The 14209-nt window shown below is 42.2% G+C and overlaps 2 protein-coding genes across 3 annotated transcripts in view; one reads left to right on the top strand and one right to left on the bottom strand.

Annotated features, from left to right (window-relative positions):
- Nucleotides 1-2119, top strand: part of IAH1 (isoamyl acetate hydrolyzing esterase 1 (putative)) — a 27019-nt gene extending 24900 nt beyond the window's left edge. The window contains exon 8 of the mRNA XM_083431826.1: nucleotides 1693-2119. The gene's annotated coding sequence lies outside the window, so the exon portion shown is untranslated. The remainder of the gene's footprint in view (nucleotides 1-1692) is intronic.
- The window catches only part of ADAM17 (ADAM metallopeptidase domain 17), a 27435-nt gene extending 13226 nt beyond the window's left edge, over nucleotides 1-14209 (bottom strand). Inside the window, exons 1-7 of one of the 2 annotated variants that reach the window (XM_083431614.1) lie at nucleotides 13102-14209; nucleotides 5876-6008; nucleotides 4825-4958; nucleotides 3376-3464; nucleotides 2790-2961; nucleotides 1377-1507; nucleotides 50-139 (exon numbers count right to left, since the gene is read on the bottom strand). In XM_083431614.1, coding sequence (XP_083287740.1) covers nucleotides 50-139; nucleotides 1377-1507; nucleotides 2790-2961; nucleotides 3376-3464; nucleotides 4825-4958; nucleotides 5876-6008; nucleotides 13102-13261 — 909 coding nt within the window. In that variant the 5' untranslated portion in view covers nucleotides 13262-14209. The remainder of the gene's footprint in view (nucleotides 1-49; nucleotides 140-1376; nucleotides 1508-2789; nucleotides 2962-3375; nucleotides 3465-4824; nucleotides 4959-5875; nucleotides 6009-13101) is intronic. The other variant, XM_083431615.1, reaches the window with a different exon arrangement.

The following is a 14209-nucleotide window of genomic DNA, read 5'->3' as shown; positions in this document are numbered from 1 at the left end:
TACACTGTGATCAAATCTGAACATTATCCGAAGAGTATTTTCTAAATACCTGATCTATCTGTATGCCATAATCTTTGAAGTCTGCATTATCCCATGATGTATTTCGATAGATGTCATCCACTCTGTCTATTAATTCAATCTAGGCACAGAAAAGGGAGAAGTTATTCAAATCCAGTCTCTTGTCAGTAGATTCTGAAACATATTTTAACACTTGAAAAGAAAAGAAAAACCCAAGGGAAGCTTTCACGGAGCTTTGAAAGAGGTTTCCAAAGTTCTGTACAAGGGGTGGGGAATCTGTGGCACAGATTGATAACAATTCCCATCATTCCTGGTCATTGGCTATGCTGGCGGGGGCTGATGGGAGTTGGAGTCCAGCAATATCTGGAGCCAACCAGGTTCTCCACCTCTGATTTAGTAGGCAATACTGCCAATGTTGTTGGTTGGGGGGGGGGGGGCGGGAGAGGAAGAGGATAAAATTAAAGCAACATGTGCAACCACCATGACCGCTTCCTTTCAGAATACACATTGTTATGATATTTGTTCAGCATTTAGAGAGCCATTCAGGCTAAAACACATTATACAAGATAGTGGGAGGAAACAGCAAATCAAATTGGATCAACAGTATCCCCAAGTAACAAGATACACAAACTCTAAGCATAAGAGAGCCCATTTTATGCATTGTGACTTGAGGTTATTTCTATTGGTCATAGTTTAGTAGTTATTTATTGCAATTATTAAGAGTGATTTTCGATTTAATTATTATTTGCTGATGTTTTGAGAGTTTAATTTTATTACGTACTATTATAATATAATAGATTATAGATTATTACTTTTATTCCATATACAGTGGTGCCTCAGGTTGTTAACTTAATTCGTTTTGGAGGGCCGTTCTTAACCAGAAACTGTTCTTAATGGCGTCTCCCGCTGCTGCTGTGCCTCCGCTGCATGATTTCTGTTCTCATCCTGAAGCAAAGTTCTTAACCTGAGGTACTATTTCTGGGTTAGTGGAGTCTGTAACCTGAAGCGTCTGTAACCTGAGGTACCACTAAGTTGCTCCATTTTAAAGTTATGCTTCATTATGACTTTTTGTATTGGATCAGATTATTATACGGTGTGTGTTCCTTGTTGCATATTTTGTTGCTGCAAACAGCCTTGTGCATAGTAATATAGAAAGGCGGTGTACAAATTAAAAGTGAAATGAAATTATTGCACTCTAGCCCAAATCAGGCTTTACACAAACACACCCATATCCATAACATAATACTTAAACATACTCTTCTTATGTCTAACAGTGACATTCTATTAGCTTTCTAACTACAACAGAGTTTTTTTTTACATATTTCATCAAGGAATCAAGAGCAGACAAGAACACTTACCAAATAGTTAATTGTAGTACTTTCCTCTCCACGGCCCATGTTCTTAAAGAAGCGATAATCTGCCACCACCAATATCCTGCAGGTGTTCTTCAAAGGGTCTGGGGTGGCTCTTTTTCTTCGAGGGACACCTGCTATTGTGACAATTAAAGAGATATCAAGTTGCTGTCACCATTTAAGACATCGCTTATGTTAAGAACAGTTTCAGGTTAAAAACGGACCTCCGGAATGAATTAAGTACTTAACCCGAGGTACCACTGTACAGACTTGATGATAAAATACAGTGGTACCTCGGTTAAGTACTTAATTCGTTCTGGAGGACCATTCTTAACCTGAAACTGTTCTTAACCTGAAGAACCATTTTAGCTAATGGGGCCTCCTGCTGCTGCCGCGCCACCACCAAGTGATTTCTGTTCTCATCCTGAAGCAAAGTTCATAACCTGAAGCACTATTTCTGGGTTAGTGGAGTCTGTAACCTGAAGCGTATGTAACCCGAGGTACCACTGTATTACATTAACAGATTGAATTTAAAACCTGTGCCGTATACAAATAATTCTTTAGCTTCAGTGTTGTAGAAAACAAGGAAACATGTAAATCGACTATAGGGCAATATCACAAAGGACATTTGTGGAACCTAGGGCCCCGTTAGGATTTTCAGGAGACATACTGTGTCTTTGAGATTATTTACATTTTTTTAACATGTTGAAAATACCCAAATGTAAGAGGATAAATTTCAATTATATATACCTCTGAATGTTTGTGTTTATTTTTTAGCAAAACTAAATGATTGTATTAATACAACTTCTTTGAAAATCTCAATGTACCATATAACATTACTAAATAAATTTAAATAGGAGAAAGATCTCCTTAACGTATGCTTTCAGGAAATGATTTTATTTGCTGAATCCAGTACGTTGTTCAACATTATTATTTTTTGCAAGCTAAAGGACTGTGATGTATTTTTTAAAAAGCAATCACATAAAACCATAGCCTGGAAAAGAGCTCTCAGTTCTTAACACACACCAGCATATTTTTAAAGAAGTACTAATTTTTCAATCTCTCTCTTACTGTATCATAAAGAAGGCCAAAGGCAGCAAGTCCATTTATTATTATTCTCATTATTTATTCATTTTTTAATACGGAAATAATTGCTTTGCTTAAGTGTAAGGAAAAAGCTCTCTCCATATCAAAGGGTCAGAATATTCTGGTTTCTCTTCAGATCGTATAAATCTTCGGCCCTAATCGTTTTTATGCCTGTCTTAAATAAAAATTACATATAAGTCTCTTTCAGTGTGCTAGGAAGTATGCATTCTGTCTCTTCAGTGTCCATAAGACTCACTTCACTACATACATTAATGTACAGTAAAAAATTCTAGTTCGATTGCAAAAGATTATTGCAAGCAGTTTAACACTCACCTTTATTTAATTTACTCTCCTTCAGCTCTCCACCCAAAAGCTCCTCCTCCTCTTCAATTTTAACATAGCCACATACTTTTGGGGACTGCAATCGTGAGAAATCCTTGATGTCTTCTGATCTGTAGACCAAAAGTCTTTCATCTTGTGTATTATTGAGAAACCTCCACAAGGGCTACAGGTAGAGAAACAGATGTCTAAGTCTTTCACAGTGTGATCCTATACATGTCTTCTTAGAAGGAAGCTCCCCTGAGTTCAATGGGACTTATCCCCAGATATATATGTGTATATAGGACTGCAGACTAAATAGATTAGTTGACCAAAAGGCCTCAGTTCACCAGCCTTAAGGAACAGCACGGTCAGTACATAAACCAAATGTAAGTTTTGCCTGCATATGTAGTATTTCACATGAGCATCCCAGTCAATATGGCTGTTTCTATCAGTCCACAGAGCCACAGGCATTTGGCAGAAACATTTGACACAGGGTTAAAACGAACAGCAATTCCATTCCTAGAAATATTAAACAACATGACGCAACGTGACTGAAAGTTCATATTGTCTGCATCTAGATTCCAATAGAGAGGTGTACCTCAACATTATATTCTTCTTCAGCAGTGTTGATCCTCACTGTGAAGTCGTCTTCACCTATGTGTGCTGTAACTTTGGAGTTGCTCTGACCTGAGGAAAAGAGAGAGGAGGAAAGAAAACTTGGGTACGAACCTAGAGCATCAGCTGTAACATTTAACAACCAGTACGTTTCCGAGCACAGTTCAAAGTGTTGGTGTTGACCTTTAAAGACCTAAAGTGCCTCGGCCCAGTATACCTGAAGGAGCGTCTCCACCACCAACATTCCGCCCGGACGCTGAGGTCCAGCACCAAGGGCCTTCTGGCAGTCCCCTCACTGCGAGAAGCAAAGCTCCAGGGAACCAGGCAGAGGGCCTTCTCGGGAGCCGCACCCACCCTGTGGAACGCCCTTCCAGCAGATGTCAAAGAGATAAACAACTACTTAACATTTAGAAGACATCTGAAGTTTTTAATGTATGACATTTTTATGTATTTTTAATCTTTGTTGGAAGCCGCCCAGAGTGGCTGGGGAAACCCAGCCAGATGGGCAGGGTACAAATAATAAATTAATTAAAAATTAATTAATTAATAACTTCCTCCTAGTCTCAAGCATTTCACTTCACACTCATACCATGAATCAAATGACTTCCAACATCTTTTTGTCCTTAAGAAAAACAGTGAATGCACAAATATATACTAGAGACAATAGCATTTCAGATCAATTTTTCAAGAATTTATGGTTATTATTTAAACTTCTGAGGTTCTGATTCACACAGATCATCTGCCAACGAGCCCCCAAAGGATTATTTTAAAGAGGTATAAACTCAATTACTTCTACGTGGCACCATTTGTAAATGGTCTGATTAGTTTCCTTAAAACCAATAACAATGTCTGAAGTTGAGGCTCCCTGAAGTCCTGCTGAAAGGGGTCACCGAGCCTCCAGAAACATGGGGCATGGTCATGAACATGGTCCGGTCAAAGTGGAATATCCTGATCCAAAAGTATGGAAAGTAGAGGGGACACCCTTACAAGATATCCAAGAAAGGTTGGCTCGGCGTGGTCTGAAGGATCCATGGCTTCGCAACGAAGCCTGGAGGTACATGGGCACCTTTGCAAAACCTGTCACTATCATGGATGTTCTCCGCAAAGGATTCAAATGGGGATTTACAGCCTTTGTGGTAGCTCTTGCGGTTGAGTATACGTTGTTCCCTCCAAAGAAGGATAAGGGCCAGCACTGAGGATCATTTGTTTTCTCTCTTCCAAGCTACGAATCGATTGCTGTGTTCTGACTTTGCATGAAAAGATGCATATTAAAGTTCTTCAAAAAGACAAAGAAAAGAAAAAAAAACAATGTCTGAAGTTCTCCTGATAATATAGAATGCCAGTTCAAGATCTAATTCAACACTTCTTTATGACAATACAAAAATCCAGTGATACTCTCCCCACCCCAACGAAAACAACTTATTATACTCACCTACAACATGTCCTGTGAAAAATTCCTGCCACTGTACTTGATATTCAGTTTCCTTGCCTTGGCCGTTCACTATAAGTGCTTGAAAGTTTTTGGGGAAATGGTCCGCAGTTGAAGTTAAGTATAATTTAAAATGCCTGTAAAAGAATTTGCTTCCATTTAATTTTGAGATTTATATCAGCTATATATTTTTAATGTATCCAAACACATTGAGGTATTACATTTGGTGTCCAAATACATTTAATGGCTCCAAATACACTAGGATATTACATTTGGTATCAAGTTGAGCTTGAGAGGTGCTTTGAGTCCCTGAGGCTCAGCACAGCTGTGAGGCCGAACCCTTGTCCCCTTTCCTAGCTCAGAGACACCTTGAGTCTTTGGACTCAGCCATACAGCTGCAATTAATACGTTTTAAGTGTGTTTTAAGTACAATATACAATGTGACACTAGATAGTGATGGTGAGCCTTATGGAAAATTCAATGTATTTTTAAAAACACTTTTTTTAAAAAAAGGGTTTCTTAATATGTGTGTCGATTCTACCTACTGTGTTTGTTCAAGGGGAGGGCTTAATGCTCTAAAATTCATACATAATACAAATTGAACAATTTTGCTTAAATACATTGTATGTGCTGAAGTGGGGAGTAGATTTATAAAAGAGAGCAGTAGCTGCTGATTGGAATGATTCCACACTCTTAGTTCTTTCTTCCTCTTTGAAGATTTGGTGTTCAGAAACCCTAATTACCACAGTTGTTCCTGTGTACAGCTAGTCTACTTTCTCAACAAAGTCAGATGCATAAGAATTGGTAAACATTCAATAATGAGGGAACAGACACCTTTTTTTGGGCAACTGTAGACTACAGAATTCTAATGATAATCTGAATAAATTTGTTAATCTATAGGCCTCCCAACAATGCAAACAAAAGCCAATTACTGAAATTAAAGCAGAACTGAGAAAAAAGCATACGTAAAAAGAGAAGAAAACACAGAAATCAACAATTTAAAGGGAATCAGTAAGAAAATATTAAGTCAAACTTCTCACTAAAGATGCCTCACCTATGCAATGCTGAAAAACTTATGAGTTTCTCTATATGGGATTCTGGTTGCAGGTCTCTTTTTCTTACTGAGTGCTGTTGGATGTTTGACACCGAAAGAATATCATAGTCTGAGAGAACAGATTCCAGATTCTCTGTGGGGAAGAAATAGAAGGCTTAACAAGAGAACAGCTAGAAAAATGTCCTTATTAGATGTAATAAAAAGACAAGAATTCCCACCACATCAATCAGCCATGGCATGCCTCAAGCTCACACACTCCACTGCCGCCCTACTGCTTTTGCACACATGAAGTAGGAGCTCAGAACTTTAGTTTCCAATTTTAAATGAACCACAGCTCTCCATTATGTTTGAATTTGAGGAGCTAAACTTGAGGGATTTTCACTCTATTTCATGAGAAGCAACAATGATCAAATTGTGGCTTCTGATCCTGGTTCACTACCTAGAGTTTAAGCAATGCACAGCTTCTCAAGTTAAGATGCAATGGGGAGCTGTGGTTTGTTGAAAAACAAAGTAGAAGTTTACAAGCACCTCCTTGCAGCCATAGGAGAGGAGAGGGGAAGAGGAAGTAGAAATATGTAACCTGAGCCTGAAATTTGCTATGGCTTGTTCATATAGCAGGAAACTGGTTTCCATTTATGTCCAAACAGAGTCATAAAATTTGTTATTTTTTGGATTCCCCTTTCCCACTACTTAAATAGTGAACCATTTCATCATTCCAGTCATCAAGTTCCCCTGGATAAAGCATTAGTCTGAATCAGTGACTCAAAAATATAACCAGAGGTTTCTAATAACATTCAAATTGGCTCTTTGGGCAAGAAAAGTCCTGGTGAGTGTGGATTACTGTACTGTAGCATAGAAATAAAACAAAATACATCCACTGAAAAAATGCAGGCAGATAGATAGATAGATAGATAGATGGTTCCACAAAGAGCTGAGGAACCACATTCTAATGCATAGCTTTTATCAATAAAGATGTACTAATTCATCTCTCTCTAGTCATCTAACCCATCTAACCCACTTTCTTCTCCATTTTTCACAAAGCAAGAATATAACCTACCGTACTAACAAATTGATGATAAACAAGAACAATAAAACCTAGGGCTTCACACTTTGCTGGTGTTCATTGTGTTCATTGTGGATAGATATTTTCATCGTGAGGGTTAAAAATATGTAAGAAACTTAGAATCAGCCTATTAGCAGAAATGTTCAACTTCTGTTAAACCCCAAAGGTATTTATGCAAATTACATGTTCAAAGATTCCACTTTGGCCATCCACATCATTAATCATCCTTTGCCAAATGTGTTACTAAAGCCTGCCACTGCTTAACTGGCCATCAATCTCTGTATTTAAGCGGCAAATATTAACATCAGAGTTATCCCATTTACACATTGTTCCAATTAGTGTACATAAGTAGTACAGAAGGCAAGTATAGAGCCATCATCAGCCCTCACAACCACACATCTTTGTATGCTAAGGTAGATAGTATCTAGTTAGGATCTAGAAGTCTCCAGAAAGGCTGATCTGTGTCAAGAATCTAAGTCCAGGCGATCACCCCAAGTCAAAGTAGTGCCAACTTTCAAAATCCAGCTTCCACATGCCTATAGTATCCCAAGACCAATAATATGCCCAAGACTGAAAACCTGATCAAGAAACTACTTGTCATTAATCATAAACTACACTGAGACACGTTAATGACTTATTTACATCTGTTCCGAAGAGCAGCAGTATTTAGATCAGTTCAACTGAAAAATCTAATAATTTCTAACCTTTCCATAACAGTTGGCATTTACAAAAGTAATTGCAAATGGCTTTTATAAATGTTTGCTTGTTTAAACCACTAATACGTAAGACAAACAAACACATTACGTAAATAAATTAAAAATGTGACATTTAAAATCAATTTGTTTCCATTTATTTTCTGTCCATTTCAGGTATAACAACTGCAGATTTATTACTGCAAGAATAACATTTTAATTTTATTTTCAAGGGAAGCAGTTATTCTTAGAATTCAACAACTGGACAAAAGGAGAGGGATATATATTTAGCAGCAGCATATTGAATGCTTTTATTGACACACACATTAACCTCTGTGTTAGCATTTCTTCATATCATTCAATATTTTTAAATGTTTAGATTATACAAAATAATGTCCAAAACTTCACTCCCAGGGAGAAGGTCATGCTAAAGCCTATGGCCAACATGCTAACACTGAGAGCATTCAAATCTGCCACTTGCAACCTCCAGTCAAAAGTGGTCCCGTCAAGCAGCAGCACCCGAGTTCTGCAGATTGCATAGCTCAGCTCTAAATAGTCTGAACACTCATTATTTTATTTATTTAAGTTTTATTACCCACCCTCCAACTTAAGGTCTCAGTTGGTTACAACAATACACAAATCTAAAAACAGGGGAAGCCTTAAAACAAGCAACGCCATTCCAAATGGAGCAGAGCAGCATAAATCAAGCAAGAGAGGTAGGTTCAACAAAACAAAATACTTTAACTGTCAAAGGCCAGGGTAAAGATAATTTAGAGAATGCCCTTGCATTCAAGCAATAGTGCCTGTTTTTCTTGTATGGAATATTTTCCCCAGGTCTTTTTATTCCAAGTAAGCCCAGAAACAGGTGCTTTAGAAGTCAATGATTTTATTCTCAAGAGAGATGTGTGGAAACCACATGCCCAAGAAGCATGATGCACACATAACGCAAGTTGTTATACTGGAAGTTATGGCAAAACCAGGAAATGAAACCAGACACTCCACACCCCATTCCAGAGAATTTTTTAAAGTAATCAGCTACCAGCATTTGCTCCTACAACTGCCTATCCATTCCTTCCCACAAAATGAGAAGACACTCAAGGGCACTAAAAAAATATTGTTTGATGAATATATGTGGCTGCTTTACGCCAAATCAGATATTTCTTCCACTTAACCCAGCATTGTTTGTCAGCAGCTCTTGGTCAGTCTTTTCCTGCCTTGTGAGACAATGTTCATCTAAACTAGACTAGGCTTCCTCAAACTTGGCCCTCCAGATGTTTTTGGCCTACAACTCCCATGATCCCTAGCTAGCAGGAGCAGTGGTCAGGGATGATGGGAATGGTAGTTTCAAAATATCTGGAGGGCCGAGTTTGAGGAAGCCTGTTCTAAACAGATCCACCGGTATCAAACTGAGAACTTCTGCATGCAAAGTTAGATGCTCTTCCACCGAGCTAGTGGCACTTCAACATTGCTTCAGTGTATTGCTGCATGTGAAATTGGGAACTACAAGTGTAAAGACAGTACTGACAATAAAGAGAAAAATTGACTGCAACTTCCTTTCCCTGCCCTGAAAACGGAATGAGCATTTTTTTTTTGTAGGCTGCAATACAGTGTCACCCCACTCCCCACATTCAGATACAAAATTGAAGCTCTTAGGTGATGAGAGACAGCTGTTTATCACATGGCCACCACTTGCCTCTTACCACAGGAAAAGAGTGGTGCATCTGCAACTCTACTTCCAATCTTCAGAGGAAGAGATGAGTGTCATTGTTATACAGCCAAAATGACACCACAAACACACACACGCAAGGTAACAGTAGAGTAGAGTGAACTCCCAAGGTATACAGATAATATATTTAAGAAAAGGAGAGGAGTAAAAGAAAAACAACCCAAAAAGCTGTTCTACTTGTGTTGGAGCGAAAGAGCAGGGAGCAAATGCAGTATGAGCCACATTTTGACTGTTGTAGCCAAATGAGCATCCTGGCTCTTGGTTATGAGTGCAGGGAGGAGGAGGAAGCAGCAGCAACAAGAGGCAGGAGTGGTGAAGAAGGGAAAGCTGAAATGGAAAGGACAGTGAGAGGTGGGGGAGAAGCAAGGAAGGAAGAACAATTTGGAATATGCACAGGCTTCTTTCTGCAACATTGTTCAGATTTGTTCTACTTTGCATCACTTTCAAACAGCATGCAGCTTTGATACAGTAGCATCTCCAAACTTCTTTGTGAATGCAACAAATGTAAAAATCCTGTGCTATATTTAATATAACAGTTATAGTTATAATATAATAGGAACACGGAAGAAAGGAAAGCAGAGGAAAGGAAGCGGCAACAGAATAAAGAGGGGAATGACAAGAAAGGAAGCAGGAGCCAAGCGGGGAGTGGAGATGGAAGCTAGAGACAGAAGTGAGCATTTGCATGCTACATACATATCTGGGGCAGAGTATCTTTAGCACCTTGCCTGCTTGGCAACCATACAGTAACCTGCACCTAGTCTTCCTTCCAGAGCTCCATGAATCCCCTGCCTAGCTGGGGATCCCCTTGGCTTGGCAGCCAGCCTGTAGCCTCCCTGACAATCACCAGGGGTTCAGAAATAGCTATTAGGGGGTAGATTCCTATTTCTCTTCTCCATCTTTCAAAGCAGCTTGGTCTGCTTATTTCCTCAGCCTCACTGATCCATTTTCTTTTGTGTTCAACCCCCCCCCCCCACTTCTGCTGCCCGCACTCCCCACCCCAAATCCTTACTATCCCCCACTCTGCTGCCCCCTCTCCCCACCCCTCAGCTACCACATCATCACCCTAGAGCTAGGAAGTCGCCACACACTGGAGCCAGTTGCCAGTCAAAGGAAATTCTCCTTCCCCTGCTCCTAACAGTTCCTTCTCCTCCTTAGGAAAGATAACATCCTGGAGAAGGAGAATGCTGGAAGCTCAAATAAGAGCACTCCTGTTAGAGGCAAAGATCCATAGCAACCTTTCATGAACAGTACCAGTTGTAGCCTCTATTACTCATCCATTCATTCAATTGGGAAGGCAATTATTACAACATCCCTGAATTTCTCATAGGTTATAAATAATCAACTCACCACGGGCCCCAATTTCTACACACAATTCACTCACTATCTGCCATGTGGGATACAAATGCAAGTGATGATTCTGATTTGTACATTATTTATTTAAACATAAATTGTCATTTATCAACAAGAAATTATACAGTGTACGAAAGTGTGATTATTTATTCACTGAAAATTCTAGGATGGTTTACACTAAACAAGACATGCCAATTTTACATGCAAGGCTGGACCTTGCCTGAAACCTAGTGGGAAATGATCCCAAAGGTCGGATGCCACTGCAGAGAAAGCACTTCCTCTGGTTGTCATCTGATAAGTTATGCAGGCTGCAGGACAACCAGGAAGACCTGCTCTAGTGATCTCATAGAACAGGCAGGCCTATACAGGAAAAGGCATGCTCTTAGGTAACCCAGTCCCAGGTTGTTCAGGGCTTTATATGCCAGTAACATCAGTTTCGACCAACCCTGGAGCAAATTGGAAGCCAATGTAATGCTTTAAGCCAGGAGTGTCCAACAGGTGGCTTGCGATCTACTGGTACATCATGGGGTATTCCTGGTAGATCTTTGGCCCTTCAGTGATCTCCTTCACACACACCGCCCCCCCCCCAAATGAAAGCTCCACAACTCTGGCTTTCCCAAAAAAGCTCCACAACTTTGGCTTCCTAAAAAAAAGCTCAGCAACAGTGTTCCATCCAACTACAATGGGTAGATCACTGCCATTTTTTTTTATACTGTGAGTAGATCTCAGTCTATTAGGAGTTGGACGTCCCTGCTTTAAGCAATAGGGGTAACATCCTCACAGCTGGCTGATCTAGTCAGCAACTTAACCACTACATGCTGTGCCAGTTACAACTACCAGATCAACCTCAATAAAAGCCCCAATCAGAGCACTTTATTAAAGTTACCAATAGTAACTTTATCCTGGATGAAGAACTGTCATAGCTGGATTACCAGCCAAAGCCAGTAGAAGGTACGTAACACCACTGTGGCCACTTGGATCTCCAGTGACACATGTGGCTGAACCTTCAGGGGGTGTGTAACCCCATCCAGAACAGGCAATCTGCTCAGTTCCCATACACAGACACCCCTCCAACAAGAGCTCAGTCTTGTAAGGATTCAGTTTCAAGCTTAAGGGCCTTTATTCTGCCCATCACCAAGTCCAGGACCTGGTTCAGATCCCTGTATGACCAAATCCAATACAGATATAACAATGAGAGCTCACCAGTACTATATGCAGCCATAGCTCTTGACTTAGTAATAGTAGTCAAATACAACAACACTTTCTGAGCAGCCCCTTCCTCTGTACAATAACCTTTTCCTCCCACAAAGCACTGAGGCAAACCAGGAACTTCCTCACAGGCTTAATACTACAGTTATTTAACATTCATGCAACATCAGCACTGTGTATCTTTCCTTCCATGCTCCCAGAACAGGGAAGAAGAACATGTGCCCTAGAGAGACATGGTTGGACTCCCACTCCCACTGCCCCTAGCCATTGGTCACGCTGGCTCTGGGGGGTTGATGGAAGCTGGCAGTCCAACTGGCATCCAGCCCTGCTCTCTTAGAGCAGGGTTTCCCAAACTTGGGTCCCCAGCTGTTTCCGAACTGCAATTCCCATCATCCCCTGACCGCTGGGTCCTGCTAGCTAGGGATGATGGGAGTCCCCAAAACAGCTGGAGACCCACGTTTGGGAAACCCTGCTCTAGTGCAATCAGCTTTAAGATTGGCTGGGGTTTTCCCCCTCCCCACCAAACCGAAAGAACTGGGCAGCTTCTCAGTTTGCAGAGTTTCCAAAACCCAGACACTACACCCACTCTATGAATTCAGCAGTGGGGGGTGGGAGAAAAAAAGATTCAGGCTGCAGACCTTAGGCACGCCAAAACTGGGAGCAAGTCCTCACTGAACGAAGTGGGGCTTACTTCCGAGTAAGCATGTTCAGAAGTACAGTGGCGTAGCGTGGGGGGTACAGGGGGGTCCGGCCGCACCGGGCGCAACATCTGGGGGTTAGGGTTAGGGGGCTCAAATCCACGAGTTAGGGGGCGCAAATTACTTGCCTTGCCCCGGGTGCTGACAACCCACGCTACGCCACTGCAGAAGTATGTGACCTGCCCACCCCAAAGCCCCACCAAAGACACCTCGGATGCTGGGCTTTCCTTCTCCAGCACGCTGGTTTCGGAGCAGCCACGGAGGGCAGCCTGAAACTCTCCCAGCACAAACCCCGCCAAACACAGCATATCCCATATTCTCCATTTTAAATTTTCTATTAACCTGAAGAGAGATAAGGGGAAGGGGGAGGGGAGCAGGTCTGGCTGGCGGCGCCCCCCCCCCCAAGTTTCCCACCCGCACCCCAAAAGTGCCTGGGGGAAAGAAGGGTCTATGGAAGTCCGCCTCTCTTTCTCTCTCAAATAACTCACCGTATCGCGGCGGCCGGTGCCTGCCCCGGTGCTGTGGGGCGGGCCGAGGGGAAGGGGCGGCCGGGTGCCTCAGCGCCCCCAACTCGGGAGCCCCGAAGACCAACAGGAGAAGGAGCAGGGCGGGGAGCGGGAAGGAGGTCGGCGGCGCCCGGCGCCTCATGGCTCTCCTCCTCCTCCTCCTCTAGCAGAAGGGAAGCGCGACGGACAAGCCCTTCCGTTCCCTCTTTCTCTCACATAAGTTTCGGTCCTCTCGCCCTCTTTCTTCTCTCAGCGATGCCCAGCTGAGGCCGCCGCCGCCCCGAGTCCGGAAGAACCGCCAGGTCGCCTGGGCCTCCCGCGGAGCATTATGGGCGCGAGAAGGCCGGCCGCCATCTTTGTTCCGCTCCGGGAGGCGCTTCGGAGGCCGAGATGCGGCCTTGTCACGCCCTGAAGCGCCGGCGGCGTTTGCGCTCTTCCTTTCCGCGCCGGCCTTGGGGTGCGGGAGAAAAGCCTCTTTAAAAGCTGTGGCGCGGCAGGGAAAAGTCGGCCAGATGCGTGCCTCCCAAGCAGAGGAAGGGGCTGTTTAGGGAAGTTTTTAATATTTAATGCTGTACTGTTTTTAACATTTGATCGGGCGCCGCCCGGAGTGGCTGGGGAAACTCAGCCAGATGGGCGGGGTATAAATAATAAATTACTATTATATTATTATTATCTCGGTTGCTTGGGTTTTTATTTTCGTGCAGACACAGAAACTAAGGCCGGAGAAAAGGTGGCAAAGCTACAGGGACCGGGGTGTGTGTGTATTGCGTCTGTCTAGCTCAGCCTTACCAGGAGAAGCGGATCGCGACCCCCTGCACATTTACTCCCGAGAAAGGCCCGCTCCCCCAAGCGCCTGCTCTCTAGTAACTGTGTGTTTTTAGGAGTGCAGCTTTAAACGGGATCTAAAGCGCATTTCCGAGGGGCTAACTGTTGACTGCACGATTAGCAAATCCAGTGGTTTTTGTTTTCGTCAGCTGTGCTCATTGCGCCCCGCCTCCTGTGAGTCTATTGCTTTTTAATAAATGAAAACATGTATAATAATAATAATAATAAACCTTTATTGTCACTACACCACCTGTGTGCAATGAAA

This window comes from Podarcis tiliguerta (genome assembly GCF_965153285.1).
Source record: "Podarcis tiliguerta genome assembly, chromosome: 3".
Lineage (NCBI taxonomy): Eukaryota > Metazoa > Chordata > Lepidosauria > Squamata > Lacertidae > Podarcis > Podarcis tiliguerta.
This window is presented reverse-complemented; position numbering and strand designations above follow the sequence as displayed.